Genomic DNA, 19,853 nt, shown 5'->3' with positions numbered 1-19,853 from the left:
AGCAATGCACAAATGTTCGGAATAGTTGGCAAATTTGTATTTTAATTGTTTGCCGAAACACAAGTGATAATTCATTCGAATTAATGGATTATTTTGTCGATAACCGTTGGCAAAATGACGATATCCTAGTTAATTTGTCAACGGCCATATGGCAAAACAACAACGACCAGGTCTAAACTTCATTCGTCACTACAAAACCCATAAAAAAACAAAACAGGTAAGCTAACATCACAGCTTAGCTAGCAATTCAAAGACTTCTTGGGACCATTTTGAGTTGCGAACCGCCTACAAACAATTAATATAGGTGAAGCGATGTAACTGTCACCAAAACACCTACGCCACCCGCTGAAGTCAAAAGAAGCCAAGAGGTGTCACTAGCAGTCAGTTGTGGACATTAAAAAGGAGAATCTGCCGCATATACGCGCTAGTACACTTTCAGTGCTTCAAAGTCAAATCATCTGTAAGTCCGAAGTCGTTCAATTTTACATGCGTTTGAATAGATTTCAGACTTGGTCCCTGATTACTGTAGTTAATTCCAGAGGACTGTAATAAATTCCATCATAAAACCGTTTATTAACTGTACAGGAAGTAAATCACAACCACAGTAAATTAAAATTTAAACTTTGAGGATGACTCAACAAAAGTGGCGATTGCTGTTTCATCAGCGATAATGTCACCTTGTGATATATTTTTAAAGAGTTTTCTTCGATTTTTTAGGTATTACGGCTAAATTACACTTTTTTTTTTCCATTTTATGTGATCCTGCTTATATCAATTCCGCTCCTGTATTGCTGGAAATTCATGCTTTTGGATGACTAAAGGCTTTATTTTATTTTATTCAATTCCATTCATAGGAGGGTGATATGAAATGAAATGACAGTGGATAGGGGTGATGGGGTTTCATAGTGAGTCCCTGGAGCCAGCAGTGTACAGACTGCAGCTGAAAATATGCCAGAGGAAAGATCATCTCATCGGTGTAGTACAAATACTTAGAGAATACACTTGTGTGCATAAAAAAATAATTTATACTTCATTATTACTTCACTGTTAACAAATACAATATATGTAATATGCAGTGTCTGTCCATGCAGTCCAACTGTTGAATGTGAGAGCAAACAACGTGGCAGACTTCAACTGAGAGCCACACGAGGCGTGGATGAGGCAAAGGCAAACAAGAGGATGCGCGCCACTCAAAATCCGGCTCTGGAAGCTAAATTTGCCTTTTACTGCTGAGGTGTAGTGCGGAGCGCAGTTACGTGCGTCATCTGTGTGGGCAGTCGTGCCGCTGCAGTGGGGAAGCTAACGCGGAGAGGAGACATTGCCAAGTTCTTTTATGACACACACACACACACAGTACATTTCATCACAAGAGTTGTGGACTTGAAAAAGATGAGCAGAGAGACACGGCCTGCGTTACACAAGACAGCAAGTCTGCAAGTCTGCAAGTCTGCAAGTCTGTCTTTGCTAAAGCAGCGACAAGTCGTTCTGTAGCCCCCACTGTAATTGATCTTTTTAATCACCAGCCATGTAAATAATACCCCTCCCAAAATAGAGGAGTAAATAAATACATTTAGTGGCTTATTTGGTACTCTATATTAAATGTAATACTAAAAATAAAAAAAAGCACTTGGAGAACTGAAATCAGAAGGAAAAAGTGACCCAATACATTATCAAAACCAAAAAATTACAAAATTCAATTCATATTTCTTAGTCACAAAGATGTCTGTAATGTAGTCCAATAATGGTAGCTATATTTATTCATTTTTTAAAATCAATTTATTTCAAGAAATAGTTGGTTAATTGAATTATTGTAGGCCTATATGGTAAATAATAAAACACAAACATTTTAAAATATATTCGTTAAAAGTTAAAAATGTAAAATGTATATTAATAAATACTTGGTCAATTAATCATAACAGCAACAAACGTTTTTGCGATGTGCTTTTTAAATACGGACAACAGCTCTCTGTAATATTGGAACTTAGAAAAATACACGATTAAATAGACTTGAACAGTTTGTCCATCATGATTAATTTGTTGCGTTTTTTTTTTTTTGGGATGTGTGCAACTACGCTAACAGGGGTGGTAAGACTGTACATTAATGCTGAAACAGATGAAGAAGAGTTTCACAACTACTGTAAATGACGGTCGGTTTTCACAGAGGATAAAGAATATATGCTTGAAAGTATCATGATATTGCCTGTCTATGTGTTGCTGTACAACAAGGATCTCCAAGTCCGGTCCTCAGGAGTCCCCATCTAGCCTGTTTTCCATGTCTGCCTCCTCCAACACACCTGAATCACATAATCAGGATCGTTATCAAGCGTCTGCATAGCTTGCTGATTAGCTGATTATTTGATTCAACTGTGTTGGGAGGAGGGAAATGTGGAAAACAGGTGGGATAGGGGCTCTCGAGGACCAGACTTGCCGATTGCTGTACAATCTCTGCTCAAATATTCGTCACGTAAATCATACATAAGATGCTATTAGTTATCCTTTCTACGACATTTTGGATGGCTTGTTATGAGTAAATGATTGGGACCAGGTATGGACAGAAGAACACATAACTTGAGGAAAGGAAGCATTTAAGAGGTTTTTCTTCTGCCTTCCACTGTGTACAATGTTGCCACTTTCATGTAATCGTGCTAACAAGCGCCCCGACACGTCAGCAGGCAAAAAGCAGTGCAAATTCCTCAAGCGCTAAAAACAAAGAAGTACCACTTCAGAGGGTTTGGTGATGAAGTTCCATTTTTGGGAAAAGCCTTTATGTATTGTTTGTTCTTTTCACCTTATCTCAGCTGCCAGCTTGACAACTCAATTCCTTGGCAGGCACCGAGTGAAGAATGTGGTGTTGCCTGTTGGAAGATCTTTTGTCTTGTTGTTGTTTTATTATATTAGTATGCAAAATTTTCGCTGCAAGGCAAAATGGAGAAGAAATGAAACAACAAAAAATAACCAATGTTTCCTTGGTTTAAAAAGTATTATTTATCCCACGAGCTGCGTCTTCTTTCAGCCCCCCAAAATTCCTGGGAACTTTATTTTCGGAAGCAGTTTCTGTGGTGGGAAAACAGAACGTACTCCCAAATGCGCCTAGTAAAAAAAAATGGAGAACTTTGGATCCGTTCTAAAAAAAGTAATTAATAAATAAATTGATCCTCAGAGGAACCGCATCAAATATTTGCACTAGAGTAATGAGGCACAAATCCACTCCAACCTGAGCGTTTTGCAAGCATTTTATCGGCTACTGTATCCAATCCAAAAATTGCATAGATTAAAAAACAGACCGCAAACTTATTTTAACATATCCATCAAAAGTGGAAAGAAATTGGACTGGATGGATGGACGGTCACCTTTCCAAATGATCCTATATGAAAGGAAACGTCCCACTCATAGAGACCAAAGTGTGCCCCGAGAATGTGCTTCACTGGTCAACATGAAAAGCCGCAATTTCGCAAACAAATTTGATTCATTAGTGCCAGAAGTTAATTGTCATGTCAAATTTGTCGTTAAAAGGTCAGCATGCAGTGAATGAAACACCAAAAAAAGACATATCCGCATCACTATTCTCTTCTACTCCCATTCTATTTTGTTTGCTTTTTGGAGCAGACATAAATTAGCCTGCATGGCTGCGTGCGTGCGTGCGTGCGTGCGCGCGCGTGTTTGTGTGTGCGTGAGCCGGCTTGTGTGTGTGTTTGTGTCTAACATGGTCTTGGTTTGAACTTGGGCGGCTGCACGCATAGCCTGGCTCAGAGCTGCGGGGAAATGTGGGCGTTGTGTCTGCCAGGCCTCTTACACTTGGCTTGTCTACATGCATTACGCTCTCTCAAAACACACACACATACACACGCACACAAACACACGCGCACACACAAACACACACACACACGCTTCTCACGACACGTGCCTAGTCATGACACGTCATACAAGCATACATGCAAAGGCCCGGAAAGGGAGACTTGGTGTTTTTAACCCTCCTGTTAGGTTGGTTTCTGAGGAACAGCAATAATGTTCCCGGGTCAATTTGACCCAGGCTATATTTCAATATTAAAACACATCCCAATAAGCATTATTAACTGCTTTCATTTAATTTCAAATGAACCATTCTTAAGTTTCATCGTGAAATACTACTATTTGTAGTTCTTTGACATTGAAATTGGTCAGTTTGACCCGGGCAATGTTTCGTTTAATATTCCAAAAACACCATGATAACGAATTATAGCTCATGATTAACAGTTTTAAATGCAAACATGTCAGAATGAACCATTTTAATTGGCTGTTGAATATTATTATTTTTTAAACTACTCATTTTAACATGGGTCAATTTGACCCGGGCTATGTTTAATGTTCCAAAAGCATCCCGATAAACATTAAACATTAAATTGAAAATATGTCAAATTTGCAGTTTTAATTGAGAAGTTTCATGACAAAAAACTAATTTGTAGTTATTCAACGTTAAAATGGGTCAGATTGACCCTGCATTCGAGGTTGGTCCGAAGTTGGATATATCAGAGTTGTTTTTTTCCCAGTTCTGACCTGAAAGCGTTTGAGGCGAAAGTAAACAACCAAAATGGCGGATAGTGATAAATTGTTTTTTGTTTTGGTCCTCAAAACTCATTTTGACCTCCAGCAAACTTACCTTCTCGCAACTTTGCTTCATTTAGTGTTTTTATCTTATTTCATAAGCATTCCATACAGTTTAGTAGTTCACCGTATAATTTCATGCAGGGAGATAGCGGCATACTGTCATGTACGTTGTGTTATGTGAAGTTATGTCAAATATTTATGAAAGAAGAAAGCTGTCTAAATTTAGAGAGACGTCACTTGTAGTGCGTCGGTGAAGTCGGAGTCCTTTTTTTTTCCGACTTCGCAAGTGGAATTTCCGAGTTCCAGTGGGCGTTCCCGTACACACTTCGTGGTTTAAACTTGAAAAAAAGTCCGACTTCCGACCATCCTCGAAAGCAGCATATGTTTAAATTTCGAAAAGCACCCCGATAAACATTTAACATTGTAATTGAAAATGTCTATGGGTCAATTTGAACCGGAATATTTAACAATGTGATTTTTTGGTTTTGTAGGGGTTGGAATTTTCTTTGTTTTGTGTGTGTTTGTTGTGTTTGTCTGTGATTGGTGTTTGTCATGTGTTCCTGATATCTTCCCGTCTTGTTATGTCTGATCACGTCCACCTGTGTGTCACTTCCCTTCCCAGTGTGTGTAACCAATCAGTGCCCTCAGCCTATTGTGTTCCCCAGGTGTGTGTCATTAGTGTTGGTGTATTTAGTCTGTTGTGTTTTTCCAGTCTGTGTTTTTGGTCTCAGTTGAATCATCTACGTCGTCCAGATGGCTTTGTTCCTCAAACAAATCTCGTACACAGAAGCATTTTAAGACTTGCGAGTGTCCAAAAGAAGACGCTGAGGACGTTTAACGGCTGTAATGTATATGCCAAGTCTGGAGTGGCGCTGTAGCGCAGCCACAGGGAGTTAACGGAAAGCGTAGAAGAAGAATCAGCGAAGAAGACAAACACTTTTTTTTTTCTAATTTTATTGCAATCTACAGAACAAACATGGCTTTGCATGTATGAAAAATGGCGGGTGATTCAAGTACAACACCGCTTGTTGAACATGGGAATAAAGAAAGCAAAAGCATAAGCAAGCTAAGGAGGCTGCGCAAAACGCCTACGACACGGCTATCCGCCATTGTTGAGAGACTGACAGTTTGCGCGCAGTTCCGTGAGAATTGGTATAGTCGTCCACGTCTCGGTCTAGTCGTCCACGTCTCGGTCTAGTCGTCCACGTCTCGGTCTAGTCGTCCACCTCTCGGTCTAGTCGTCCACGTCTCTGTCTAGTCGTCCACGTCTCGGTCTAGTTGTCCACGTCTCGGTCTAGTCGTCCACGTCTCGGTCTAGTCGTCCACGTCTCGGTCTAGTCGTCCACGTCTCGGTCTAGTCGTCCACGTCTCGGTCTAGTCGTCCACGTCTCGGTATAGTCGTCCACGTCTCGGTCTGGTTGTCCACGTCTCGGTCTAGTTGTCCACGTCTCAGTCCAGTCGTCCATGTCACGGTCTAGTCGTCTTCACTGCCAAGCCTTCTTCGTCCTCGTCCTCACTGCCAAGCCGTCTCTCCTGTCTGTACTTGTTTTAATAAAGTTCCTCACATAACTCTCCATCCTTGTCTCCCTGCTGTTTCTCCCCGCATTTGGGTCCACGCTCTCCGACGCACACCCACAATAAGCATTTAATTAGCTTATTAACTGTTTTCATTGCACATACGTAGAAAGGAATGTTGGGTCAGTTTGACCCGGTGTATATACTCACTGTTCCCAAAGCATCCAGAGAAACATTGTTATAGCTCTTTACTGTTTTCATTGCAAATATCTCAAAACGTTTTTTATTGTCTGTTGGTGTCATGGTAGCGAAAAGCACGTTTGTTCTTTAACTTGAAAGTGGGTGACACTCTCCACTAAAGGTGAAATGTAATGGGGGTTGTCGAGTGGGGGTTTGGTTGAATTATCCAGTGGTGGCTTCATGCAAGGTAAGCAAAGCTGTATAAGCCATAGCTGACAGCATTATTTTCTGATAAGCGCCACTTAATTGCTCAGTGACCTTGTGGTGGTTCCCATGCACCACATACACACAGTATAGTGCAGTGCTGAGGAATTATGTCGACTGGGATTACCCAACATCACTTAATTGGTCCAAAAATCATTTATTTGAACAATTAAATAGTTTCCCACTAGATGGCAGCAGGTACAATTCATCAGTGGACATTCACAAATTAAACAGCACCAGCTTTCACACAGAGTAAGCACATTTGTGAGGAAAAGTGTGCACTTTTGTGACATTACATGTTTCCAAGATGTTTCCAATGGGAAATATGTGCTTTGCCTCAATCATTGAGAGCCATAACTGCCGCCTGCCTCCACGAATGGAATGGCTTTAATTGGCTTATCATTATTTCATTGTTTTCCCCCTAAAATGAGCTGATTTCAGCAAGAAGTACACGTATAGGCCAACTAATTGTTGATCCTTGGGGCGATTTTAAATAGTCAAAACAATAATTGCACAATATGTCATTTTAAGTGAGAATCGGGTTGAATGAAAGAGATCCATTTTTCATTATTTCATTTCTCCACTCGATGGCGCCTTTGAGCCACTTGTATTGCCAGTTCATGTCAGGCCACTGAGACGCCTTCTTTAGAAGCATCGCCGCTCTCTCTCTCTTTCTCTCTCTCTCTTTTTTTGTGTGTGACGGATTTAGAAATAAAATAGCACTTCATATGCGGACTATTAAAAAGTGCATAGCGGGTATGAATGTAATTATTTATTCAAAGTGACTTTAGTGAGATTATTGGACAGTCTTGTTTCTCAAGCAAGTTTTCATATGAGTAAACTTCAGGTGGCTAAGCGCTGTAGTAAATTAAATGTGCTAGTGTATTTGTAGTGGGTTTTTTTTCTCAACGCCCACCCCCCACCCTCTTTCCTCACCCACTACTCCCTCGCTCCTCGCCCTCTTGGATGGTCGAATGGTGCGGCAGTGAACGGAGAGAGAGGCACGCGCACCTCTCGGTGAGCCTCCACAGTGAGATGACACTCTTCCTGCTCCACGCGTGGGTCAAGACTGCAAGAGAGGTTCACCTCCCGCAAAATACATAAAGAGGGAAGAAAAAAATCAGTTAAGTAAGGAGGAATAAAGAGGAGCGTCGCAAGGAGGAGTGACTTGCCTCGGAGAAGTGGGCACGCGTGGGTGCAAGACGCACGCTGAAGAATGCAAGCCAGGATGTCAATTTTATTTATTTAATGGACTATTTTAAAACCGGATTTTCCAACCACCTATGGATTGCACAACAAGGCAAATCCGTCATATTGGAAAGTGACCTTGATGGAGGATTATGTGATCCTGACACTTTGAAAATGATGCTTTCAACCTATTGGTTTTATTATTATAAGTACATAACTTGAGTCGATTTTTTTTGGGGGGTACCAAGCACCCACGTGGAAACATTGGCAGGCTTTTACCAATCTGCATTGAAAGACATTGAAGAAATATAACAGACAGCAGTGGTGGGTTTCGATCCAGGTGGCCGATATAGTCAAGTGGAAACGCCCGGAGTACCATTACACAAATCAGATAAACGCAGTGTGAAAGCCGTCGATAGCCGTTATTGACGAGGAGCTATATAAAGCTAATGACCGGACCTGACAGCCAGCACTCGATGCAGCTCGGCAACAAACGTGGTTGGGAAACTTTCCCAGAAGGTCAACGGTAGAGTAATAGCAACCTTTTCTGTGGTCTTTGAATGCACCGTGTTTTGAGCACACCACTCACTGGACCAAATAATATGCGCAGAATGTGTGGCGAGTGCTGATGCCCTGAGAGTTGGTGAGATTCTGACCACCGCAAGCCAGGATGGCGGTTCTGACCAGGAACATACGGGTGACCCGGGTGACTGGAGAAGCGGCGCAGAGACGGCCGACCTTTCAGTCCTGAGATCCGTCCGTGGAGCGGCGCAGCTGCAGCGGGCCGGGGGATGTGATGGGGTGACGGCTCACGCCCTCCCCCCACCCCGATCCCTAAAATCCCACCCGCCCCGGATACGGTCTGGCTTAAACAATGGATCGCAATTTATCGATGGTTGAAGACAGCAGACAGACGCTGCCCGAGCGCGACTCGTCCAAACGGGTTCTGACGGGATGCTTCCTCTCCCTCCTAATCTTCACCACGCTGCTGGGCAACACGCTGGTGTGCGTCGCCGTCACCAAGTTCCGCCACCTGCGCTCCAAGGTCACCAACTTCTTCGTCATCTCCCTGGCCATCTCTGACCTCCTGGTGGCCATCCTGGTGATGCCTTGGAAGGCCGCGACGGAGATCGTAGGCTTCTGGCCCTTCGGCGCCTTCTGCAACGTATGGGTGGCGTTCGACATCATGTGCTCCACCGCCTCTATCTTGAATCTTTGCGTGATCAGCGTGGACCGCTACTGGGCCATCTCCAGTCCGTTCCGCTACGAGCGCAAAATGACCCCCAGAGTGGCGTGTCTGATGATCAGCGTGGCATGGACGCTATCCGTCCTCATCTCCTTCATCCCCGTTCAGCTGAACTGGCACAAAGCTCAGCCTGCCAGCTACGCCGAGCTCAACGGAACGTACGCGGGCGAGCTGCCCCCCGACAACTGTGACTCCAGCCTTAATCGCTCCTACGCCATCTCCTCGTCGCTCATCAGTTTCTACATCCCGGTGGCAATCATGATCGTCACGTACACCCGCATCTACCGCATCGCCCAAAAACAGATCCGGAGGATATCCGCCCTGGAGCGGGCCGCGGAGAGTGCCAAAAACCGCCACAGCAGCATGGGGAACACGTCCAACATGGAGAGCGAGAGTTCGTTCAAAATGTCGTTCAAGCGAGAAACCAAAGTGCTAAAGACGCTCTCGGTCATCATGGGGGTGTTTGTGTGTTGCTGGTTGCCCTTCTTCATCCTCAACTGCATGGTTCCCTTCTGTGAAGCCAACCTGCCTGAGGACGCCGACGACTTTCACTGCATCAGCCCCACCACCTTCGACGTGTTCGTGTGGTTCGGCTGGGCCAACTCGTCGCTCAACCCCATCATCTACGCTTTCAACGCTGACTTCCGCAAGGCCTTCTCCATTCTGCTGGGCTGCCACCGCCTCTGCCCGGGTAGCAACACCATCGAGATCCTCAGCATCAACAACAACGCCGGAGCGCCCCTTCCCAACCCCGCTTGCCAGTACCATCCCAAAAGCCACATCCCAAAGGAAGGCAACCACTCTGCGGGCTGCGTGATGCCCCACAGCATCCTGTGTCAAGAAGAGGAGTTACACAAGTTGGATGGAGACGCCGTGGACGAGATGGAGGTAGGTGTTGTGAACAACGCCTTGGACAGGCTGTGCCCGGCCATCTCGGGGAATTTAGACAGCGACACGGAGATCACTCTGGAAAAGATCAACCCCATAACGCAGAACGGACAGCACAGCGTCATGTCCTGAACGCTTACGACGGACATCTTGTCTGACGGCGACATAGTGAGTGTGTTACATCCTGCGGGACCTTCGGCCTGTCGTCACCAATCCACAAGGAAAAAAACCTTCCGAATGTTTCCATGTTAAAGGCACTTTATCCTTGGTAAACACATTGCAAAATTCTGACGTATGCGTCCTGTACAGTACAGACTGATTTGTAACAGTATCTAGCGCAGAAGATGTAGAAAACGTTAGCAAATTGTGTTGTTTGACGCAGTTGATATCTGATTATATTTTGAATTGCAGTATAAACATGGCAGTTTTCTTTGGAGAGACAAGCTTCGCAGGCAGCCAAAAGATTAGGGTTCGGCGTGCGTTTTTTCCACTTTAGCTCTATTTGGCAAGGAACCTTATTTGGTAACCCAAGTGTGAGTTCACAGATGAAGCAGTAGAATGTTTTTTTTTACTCCTTAAGCCTGTCTAAAGCCTCTCAAAATCCATGTACGGTGAACCCCGTATTCGCCGTTTGGCATTCGCAAAGTTACCTCTTCAAAGATTTTTATGTAGAACCTAATAAGTGATTATTTGTGTTTTGTTGGCACCGTCTTTTGGCATCTTAGTGTCAAGGAACTGTGAAGAGTTTAATTTAGACAAAATTTGGGCTCTATAATCAATTATAAAGGTTTTAGGGGAAGTCATATAAATCTAAAGGCTATCATCAGCGAATAGTCGGGGTTCACTATACATCAATAAGTAGTTGTCTAAAACGGGGTACACACACACACACACACCGATTTTTTTGCTGTGAGCGGAATCCAGACTGCTTTGAAATAAAAACCAAGAACCAGCAATTCTAGAAGAACAACTCGAGGAAGCTAGGCTAACTGTTAGCTTACACTATCTGAAGTCTACATTGCAGTGGCAAACACCACATTTTTACCGTGGTGAGTGACTTGGGAGCCACGTTGTATAGCAACACGCAACACGCGCAGATACTCCTCAAATTGTGTTGTGCGTTTGTTTGTTCAGGTCACTTCCTGATTTTGTTTCCTTTCACGTCACAACCACTGAGTGAGTGGCTCAGCTCAACTCGGTGTGGACCAAACATATTTACGCGTGTTTATCATTCAGGATTGGGGGACCCTGATTTGTTGGGGATGAAAAATCACTCTAAACTCACCCTTCACCGCAGAATAACCGCTCAGGATCATTTATTTGGAGACATCTGATAATTGAGTCTTTGCTGATTTTGGATCGGAATATAGTCGTTAGAATTCTTAAATTACAGATTATCAGCATGTGTGTGCCCTGCTTTGGGTTTGGATCTCAAAATACAGTATCCCTGAGTGGGGTTCTCCGTCCGGCTTTTCACCAGGTACCAAGTAGATGAAGGCCCCTACTCTTATGTTTGTTGACCCCTCTTTCCTGTTTTCTAGCCTCTTTCTCCCTACCCACTCCTCTCATTTTATTTATTAAAAAAACTAAACAATTTAAGTCTCTACCTCCGTTTAGTTTCTTTTTCTCTTAATCCCAAATTAGGACTGTCTCCTATGTTTTATTCCTTCCCTTTTGGCGTTTAAAGTTTTTCAGTTTTTATCAAATTCCACCAGTCCTCAAATGTTAAGTCTCCAGATTGAAACAATAAGCAAAAACAAACCAGCACTTAGATGGAGGAGGAGGGAGTTGGAGTGCACTCGACCTTAATAAGTGAAGTTGACTAATCTTTTGCAAAACATGTAAATATCTGATTTCTTCAATTGCTTGCGCTGGGAGACGTGCTGTGCTCCGGCGGCCATGTTGGATGCACGCTGTGTTGACAGCATGGTGACTGACCGATCAGTGCGGGTAATTTGTCATTACTCCTCATATAATGTTCAATCGATAATTGAAATTAGCTTCTTTATTCAATATAACAGGCACGCAGTAACAGCACTGCAACACCTTGTTTTGTGATCATATTTTAAGATGTTCTTGGTAGTGCTGTGTAACCTGATATGGTTGTCCTGGATCAATAATAATGTATGATGTTCGAAGAAGTGCTCATGCCTAATGAAAGGGAATTTGAAGAATACAGTGAAGGAATTTCGACCAAATCCTGCTTCGCATAGCCAAAATCGGCAATTGACACCTTCCATTAGTTTATGCTGTACTGTAATGGCCCATAGATACCACAAGATGGTGGAAAAGAACCACTTTTGTAAAAAGAAAAAAGAAAAAGAGCGCCTCAACCACTGCACCGAACAGTCATCTGATAGCATAATAGAAAAACTGATATTACCTTAGTCTGAGCACAAAACAGTGATGGAGGACAGCCCCCAATCCCGCCCCCTTCAAAATCTGTGAATATGTAAATTTGTGAATGCTGAAGCATAAATAGGTGGAGGTTCTCTGTACTGTACTGGAGGTTCTTGGTTTACGACAGAGATCTGTTTCTACTGCACCGATGTAACCGGAGTTTGTACGTATGTTGTAAACGCACAATCCTCTATTACGTATCTTATTTTGCGATTCATTTTTGTAATTATACACATAAAATGACAGTTTTGCATAAATGCTCTAATCAAAAACACATTAGATGTTTAATACTCGGTTATGTTTACCTGACCTGAACCGAAAGTTTGATAACTAGCAGATAGCCTTAGATGTCAGACATATGGAGCTGAGTACAGTATCGCTTCAAACATGTTTGTCCTTCATACAATATGGCTAATTGATCATTTGATGGATAGTGGTCATGGTTCGGCCTGATTGTATTAGCAAACAAGCTAACATTGACTTATGCTTACAATTAAATTTCAGAAACCAAATTCAGTCATGTGATCTATTTTTATACTCGGCCTAAAATGAAAGTAAAAAAATCAAGCATATTTTTGGGGTGTTTGCAAAAACAAAATAATTGGTAAATTTTTGGGGGATTTTTGTTTGCCAATTGAAAATGACAAAAAAATTATAATAATACAACATTTTTTATGCCAATGTGTGCCATATACAACCTCAACACAACGTAGGTTGGTACTACCGTAAACCAAGGACCCTCACTTATGCATATGCGAGGTATATCTTGGACAGCAAGTAGCCAAGTCAAAGGCTTTCGTGGAAGGTTTACATGGCCATTTTTTTAAATGCAATTTTACCAGTTGATTTGTTTTTGGTTGAATGGTTGAATTTGACCATAAAATAATTTATGACTCACTAAAAGATGGTACCAGCTTCTTACCAAAATCACATATTTAAAGGTGAAATCAGGGGAGTGTTAAACAAAAACAGAAAAACAAGGTGAAAGCTGTTAAAGCCAAACCAAAGTTAGATTGGAGATTGTGTGTTGTTGCACTAAAATGCAAATACATCTCTCCGGTCAAAGTCAAGTGTTTGGTTGGGGGTAGGGTGGAGGCCGAAAGCGCGCTCGAGCAAACGTGTAGTCCGACACCGCTGGCTGAAACTGTTGCGCACATCAGTGGAAGAGAAAGACGATCGGACAGAAAGCAATTGTTCTTGAACGCGGCGTTTGATTTTCCCGTGCTGGAAAATCCAATGCTGTCCATATGGGCAACGTGGGGAACTTGTAGCTCAATATGTGGCACACAAGCAGCTCATTGTCCTCTCTGCCTTGTTCTCCTCTCACGCTGCTCTGTTGGCTGAACATGGATTAGCAGGCATTTGCTGTCAGCTCATTTCAATTTCAAACAGCCCTAATTATCTTTCAAGTGCCACTGCCTCATGCGTTTTCTCCTCGTTTTTTTTTTTTTTTTTATCTGGTGCTTCCCCCAAACTAGAGCAGTAACCATAAACGTGCGCAGTTTAGTGTGTCAGATGGACGAGGATGCACGGGAAAGCGCCTCGGAGAAAATCCCTCCTCCGACTCGCGCTCACTCGCTGGTTTTTGTCTCGGCTGCCGCTGTCGCCCTGATGAGCATTCCAGATGTTAACACGGTTGAATTTAATATTAAACAGACAGGGCCTACTGTTCCCCTGCTGTACTCGAAGTCACGGCACTGAATCAAAGCTCGCGGATATTTCGGCTAGATCACTGAATGTAGAGATGTCGTCTTTCAAGAAATCTGGGAATATAGAAACTTGGATACACATTGCGTATGGGAAAACTTGGAAATATCTTAAATATCCTTTTTATCTTTCCCAGTGGGAAGTCTGGTATTGACGGCATTCTATTGCTCTTATCTTAGTCTTTTTGAAAATGTATTGTCAATGTGCTATATGGATGTGCCTCACCTTCGTTACAACCAAACGAGGTCATAAGGTAAAGCACTAGAACTTTTATTTTTGTTTCATTGTTGACTAATGGCTGACTACTCTAAGAGAAATCAATTTGCTTAACTTCACAAAGAGGCTCTCTGACTTCAAACGGCATTGAATTCCACTCATCCTATCCTCGAAGTCAGAAATGTCAGACTTCCTTCTTTTCGTTAGTTTTTGTTTGAGTCTATTCCAAATCCATTTGCTTTACTATCAAATAGGAACTCTGGCCTCAAGTGGTATTCACTTCCCCTCATCCTATTTTAGAGGCCAGAAATGTTGGACTTGACGGTTGTTGAGTGATGCATCACCGGCCCTTTGGAATGCCTTGCCTCCATTGTTGTACAATGTCACACTGCTGTAACTCAAGTGGCATTCTTTTCCATTCATTCTATTCTCGAGGTCCAGAATCGCTGACTTCAAAGTTTTCCGGAATGCAGTAATGATCTTTTGCCGTGTTTTTGTTCCCTTTTTCTCCAATGACAGACGACTGTAACTCAGCACACCAAAATGCTCCAACTTCATTGCACTTTTCCTCATCTGATGTCAGGATTTTCTGACTTTACGGTTATTAGATATTTTCTACATTCCATTATCAAGAATTTCCCAGTTTTCTGGAACGCATTATGTCTTTTCGGACATGTTTGTGAAATTGTTGCGTGACGCAGTTGAAGTCAGGACAAGTAGGAACGACAAGTGATTGCACTTTTCCTCATTTGACTTCCCAGTTTTCTTGACTGCAGCAAACGTTTTTCCATCACTACATCAATTTGCGCCAAATTTACAAGTAGTAACTGTGACTTTGAGCGGCATCCCATCTCCCATTTCCAACAAGGATCAGACATTTCGTACCGCCGCATATGATTTACAAGGCTTTGAGATGTTGTTTGTACATGTTTCCGTAAATGCATCTGGAGCTGCGAGTTGGTCTCTGGTGTATTTTGGCTCCATGTTCAAGCCCCCTCGAGGTCCCACCTTGCTAATACGATGAGTCATCCGCGCTCACGTCACCGCTTTGATTCGTAAGACGGCTGACGTCAGGCCGCGGCCCCCTCCAGTAACACGTACGCTTTCATCGGCCCGCGTGTCCTCCAGTTAGGTGTTAGTGACAGAACAAAGTCTCCCAATCAGAGTTGACGTTTGACGACTTAAGCAAAACGACAACGCCGGACTGCCTCTCTGAAGCTCTCCTCTCGAGTGTCACGCTCACTCCTGCCATGCAGGGGCCAAAGGTAAACCAGTAGATTTTGTTACATCGGCTCATAAAAAAAAAAAAAAAAACAGCAACAGTTACAGTGGCAGTATTTACATATGAGGGATTTGGGGATTATGTATTGTAAACAAATGTCTCTTCTTTTTTATCAAGTGCTTTTTATCTCAAAAGAAAAACTTAGCGTGTGTAGCAAATGCTGTTTGTCTTCTTCTCCATTGTTTGTACTCAAAATGCAGGTGGCTGGCCGGTGACTATTTATATATTTATTGACCTGTTTCTGGTGTTCTTTCTTGCAAGTGATGTCAAAGATTATACTCCTCAGACTTATTACTGTATTTAGTTTACTGTTTGTACAAAGCTATAAATAGATGATGTGCCCTTCTTGTAAAAAATAAAAATGTATGGCTTGTTTTTTGCATTCATGCTCTGTGAATTGTGTTATTTTGTGCATGTTGTATAGCGTGTGTGTGTGTGTGTTGTACCTTTGACACTGTGTGGCTATCGTCGTTGCAATGGATCGATTTGGAACAGTGACGTATTTTTCCCTTTTTTTTCCCCTCTCGGTTCCAGTTCCCTGAGCGTGTTGTCCTGGCTGTCTTGCTCGTGCATTTACATAACCTGACAGCCACTTGACAGCTGACACATCCTCGTCCCGCTACACCGCCCCACCACTCCGCTAAGCCCAGCCTCATTTGTTACTTTAAATGTGGCAAACGCTCACATTGGTTTTTCTGGGGATAAATGATGCATAAAGTGTAGGAATAATATAGTGACACACTCACTAGCAGCGCTAGCAATTTTAAGCTAGCATTAGCATTAGACGCCAATGTTAGCCACGGTGGCTATTAGGGGTGAGAATCTTTGAATGTCTCACGATTCAATTAAATTCAGATTTTTGGTTCTGCGATTCGATTCAGAATCGATTTTCGATTAAGAATGATTTTTGATTGAAAATGATTTGATTGACAATGATTTTTGCTTCAATCTATAGATATGCAAGGAATTGTAATGATCTACTCCAGTCTGACTCGCTAATGCTAATTAGGGCGCTACTCGCGGCACTTTTATCACTCAAAAGAACGGCTCCACACTGCAAAAAAACAACTTTTGTTGGAATAACTTGATCGTGACTTTTTCCTTCTACTCTCTAATGTGGCTACAACTTATCAGTGTATCAGACCGCGTGGAACCACACTGCCCCTAAGTGGCCAAATCGGGTACAACATAAACAGCGCTCCAAATAAAGGCACACACAGACAAAGGCAAGACAGTATAAAATAATTTAAATAAAATCGAATTTGGGGCATTTAAAATCGATTCTGAATCGTACTAAATGAGAATCGCGATTCTTCTGAGAATTGATTTTTTGGCACACCCCTAATGCCTATGTAGGTAGCATGACTTATTCGTAATGGAGTGCGTTAGTATAGTACTAAATGTTATTAGTTTACAGTTTGAAGTTGAAATAACATGAAATATGTTGCACAGAAATATCTATGAGTGAAATAATTGTTGGTCTTCACATGGTCTGTGATTGGTCAACTGCTGGTCACATGACATATGGACGCCATGTTGTTACCGTGCTGAAACCAAGTTGGCCAAACTCTCTCTATATACGGCTCTGCTGTTGCCCTAAAGATATTGCTCCCTATGAAAATTTGGAACATTGCAAGTCAAATGATCAACACGCCATTGCATTATCCTTTGCAGGCCATGTGAAGAACAAAAATTATTTCACTCATAGATATTTCTTTACTTCAAACTGTAAACTAATTGGGTAACAGGACTAGGTAAAAACCCAGGGACATGAAAGTGTACATTTAAAGTAACTATTATTAAAATAAACTTAAATTAAAAACATTTGGTTAGGATAAAGTGTAACACAAATATGTAAAACATATATTATTATTTTCCATTGTAATTGTGAGTGTAGTTTATCCATGTGGAGCACTTGAGCACTGAATCCTCTGTGATTAAGTGCTGTGTACGTAAAATATATTTACTTACACTTTGGACTGGCATTTGACTTTGGAGCTTCCACCATAAAAACAAACTGTATCAGTGTAATTAAACATCTTAATTCAAAGCACAAGTATTTGTAATCTGGTAGGAAAGGTTAAAAATAGCCTTTAAATATGCAATGCAAAGGAAGTAGTGCTCTCTTGCCCATTGTTGTCCCCTGCCGCCCGAGCAGATATTGAATGGATGACTCTCATAACACAAGCACATCCAAATGTGAAATTGTGCCCAGCCAAGTGCATGTTTGCCATATGAGCTAAGAAGCTCAATTCAAAAAACTGTGACTTGAATTATTCAAATATTTGGCTTAATGTTACATGCATTCTGCTCGATGCGCCGTGTAATTTGCCTCAATCAACTCACCTGATGCCACCTTACTGGAAGCATGTTAGCGCATGAGCGTTTGCTGTCATCCATCTTCTACCGCTTAGCCGAGGTCGGGTCGCGGGGGCAGCAGCTCCAGGAGGGAAGCCCAGACTTCCATCTTCCCAGCCACTTCAACCTACTCCACCGGCGTGATCCAAAGGCGTTCTCGTGCCAAACGAGAGACAGTCTCTCCAGCGTGTCCTGGGTCGTCCCTGGGGCCTCCCGCCTGTGGTACATGCCCGGAACACCTCTCCAGGGAGGCGTCCAGGAGGCATCCGAAACCAGATGCCCGAGCCACCTCAGCTGGCTCCTCAAAGCGGAGGCCGTATACTCTCATTTGTTTGAAAACCCCCCCACAAGTTTTCTTACATAATTCTGCCTGTATTTTTGACCTGTGTGAAGAGTTCTCTTTGAGAGCAACATGCGAAAGGAGCACTAAAAAAAGCATCCAATAAAAAAAATCAGCCAATAAAGCCCATCACGGCAGAACACACATGGATTTGAAACTTTTCCAAAAGTTAAAATGAATAAATAAATAAAACACTGTTGGCCAGTGTACAGCGAGGGATCCTGGAGTTTAAAGTAAGCTTCTTTTTTTTTTTTTTAACTAAATAGGAAAAACTTTCAGAAGGTTGCACGTCAGTGTACATACACTATAATATGTTTTCGGCTTTTCCCTTCAGGGGTCGCCACAGCGAATCAGTCGCCTCTATCTAACCCTGTCCTCTGCATCCTGTGCTCTCACACTAACTACCTTCATGTCCTCTTTAACTCCATCCATAAACCTCCTCTTTGGTCTTCCTCTAGACCTCCTGCCTGGCATTTGGAAACTCAGCATCCTTCTGCCAATATACTCACTATCTTTCCTCTGGACATGTCCAAACCATCTCAGTCTGGCCTCTCTGACTTTATCTAACATGTGCTGTCCCAGTAGTCATTCTATCCATCCTGTTCACTCCCAAAGAGAACCTCAGCATCTTCATCTCTGCCACCTCCAGCTCTGCCTCCTGTCTTTTCCTCGGTGGCGCTGTCTCCAGACCAAACAACATCGCTGGTCTCACCACAGTTTTATAAACTTTTCCTTTCATTTGAGCTAAAACTCTTCTATCACACATCACACCTGAGACTTTTCTCCACCCGTTCCAGCCTGCCTGCACACGCTTCTTCACTTCTTTTCCACACTCTGCATTGCTCTGGACTTCAACTCCTCCACCTTCTTGGTCTCTTTTCCCTGTAACCTCACTCTTCCACTTGGGTCCCTCCCATTCACACACAGATACTCCATCTTGCTACAGCTTACCTTCATCGACCCTCCTTTCCAGGGCGAACCTCCACGCTTCTAGCTTCTCCTCCACCTGTTCCCTGCTCTCACTAGAGATCACAATTTCATCCGCAAACATCATAGTCCATGGAGATTCCTGTCAAACCTCGTCTGTCATCCTGTCCATTACCATAGCAAACAAGAAGGGGCTCATAGCTGATCCCTGATGTAGTCTCACTTCCACTTTGAACTCCTCCATCACACCTACAGCACACCTCACCACTGTCTTACAGTCCTCATACATGTCCTGCACCACTTGAACATACTTCTCTGCCACTCCAGACTTCCTCATACAAAACCACAGTTCCTCTCTGGGCACCCTGTCTTAAGCTTTCTCCAGATCTACAAAGACACGATGCACCTCCTTCTGACCTTCTCTGTACTTCTCTATCGACATCCTCAAAGCAAATACTGCACCTGTAGTACTTGAAACCCTACTTCTGCTCACAAATGTTCACCTCTGCCCTCAGTCTGGCTTCAACTACTCTTTCCCTTCATTGTGTGGCTCATCAGCTTTATTCCTCTGTGGTTGCCACAACTCTGCAAAATGGGCACCAGCACACTTCTCCTCCATTCCTCAGGCATCTTCTCACTATCTAAGCTCCTGTTGAACAACACAGTCTGTAATTCTACTGCTGCCTCCCTTAGACACTTCCATACCTCCACAGGTATATCATCAGTGCCTTTCCAGTCTTCATCCTCTTTAATGCCCT

General features: G+C 42.9%; 1 protein-coding gene across 1 annotated transcript; it reads left to right on the top strand.

Annotated features, from left to right (window-relative positions):
* Positions 1 to 7,500: 7,500 nt before the first annotated feature.
* drd1b (dopamine receptor D1b) lies at positions 7,501 to 15,852 on the top strand. Its single transcript, XM_086098952.1, has one exon. The coding sequence runs from the start codon at positions 8,606 to 8,608 to the stop codon at positions 9,995 to 9,997; it is 1,392 nt and encodes a 463-aa protein (XP_085955078.1). The 5' UTR covers positions 7,501 to 8,605; the 3' UTR covers positions 9,998 to 15,852.
* The last annotated feature ends 4,001 nt before the right edge of the window (positions 15,853 to 19,853 follow it).

The sequence above is a fragment of the Leptonotus elevatus genome, chromosome 16 (assembly GCF_054856555.1).
Source record: "Leptonotus elevatus isolate MCC_2025b chromosome 16, RoL_Lele_1.0, whole genome shotgun sequence".
NCBI lineage: Eukaryota > Metazoa > Chordata > Actinopteri > Syngnathiformes > Syngnathidae > Leptonotus > Leptonotus elevatus.
This window is presented reverse-complemented; position numbering and strand designations above follow the sequence as displayed.

What these genes read in the sequence shown, in the direction of transcription:
- drd1b (XM_086098952.1), top strand. Translation starts at nt 8,606, where the DNA reads ATGGATCGCAATTTATCGATGGTTGAAGACAGCAGACAGACGCTGCCC.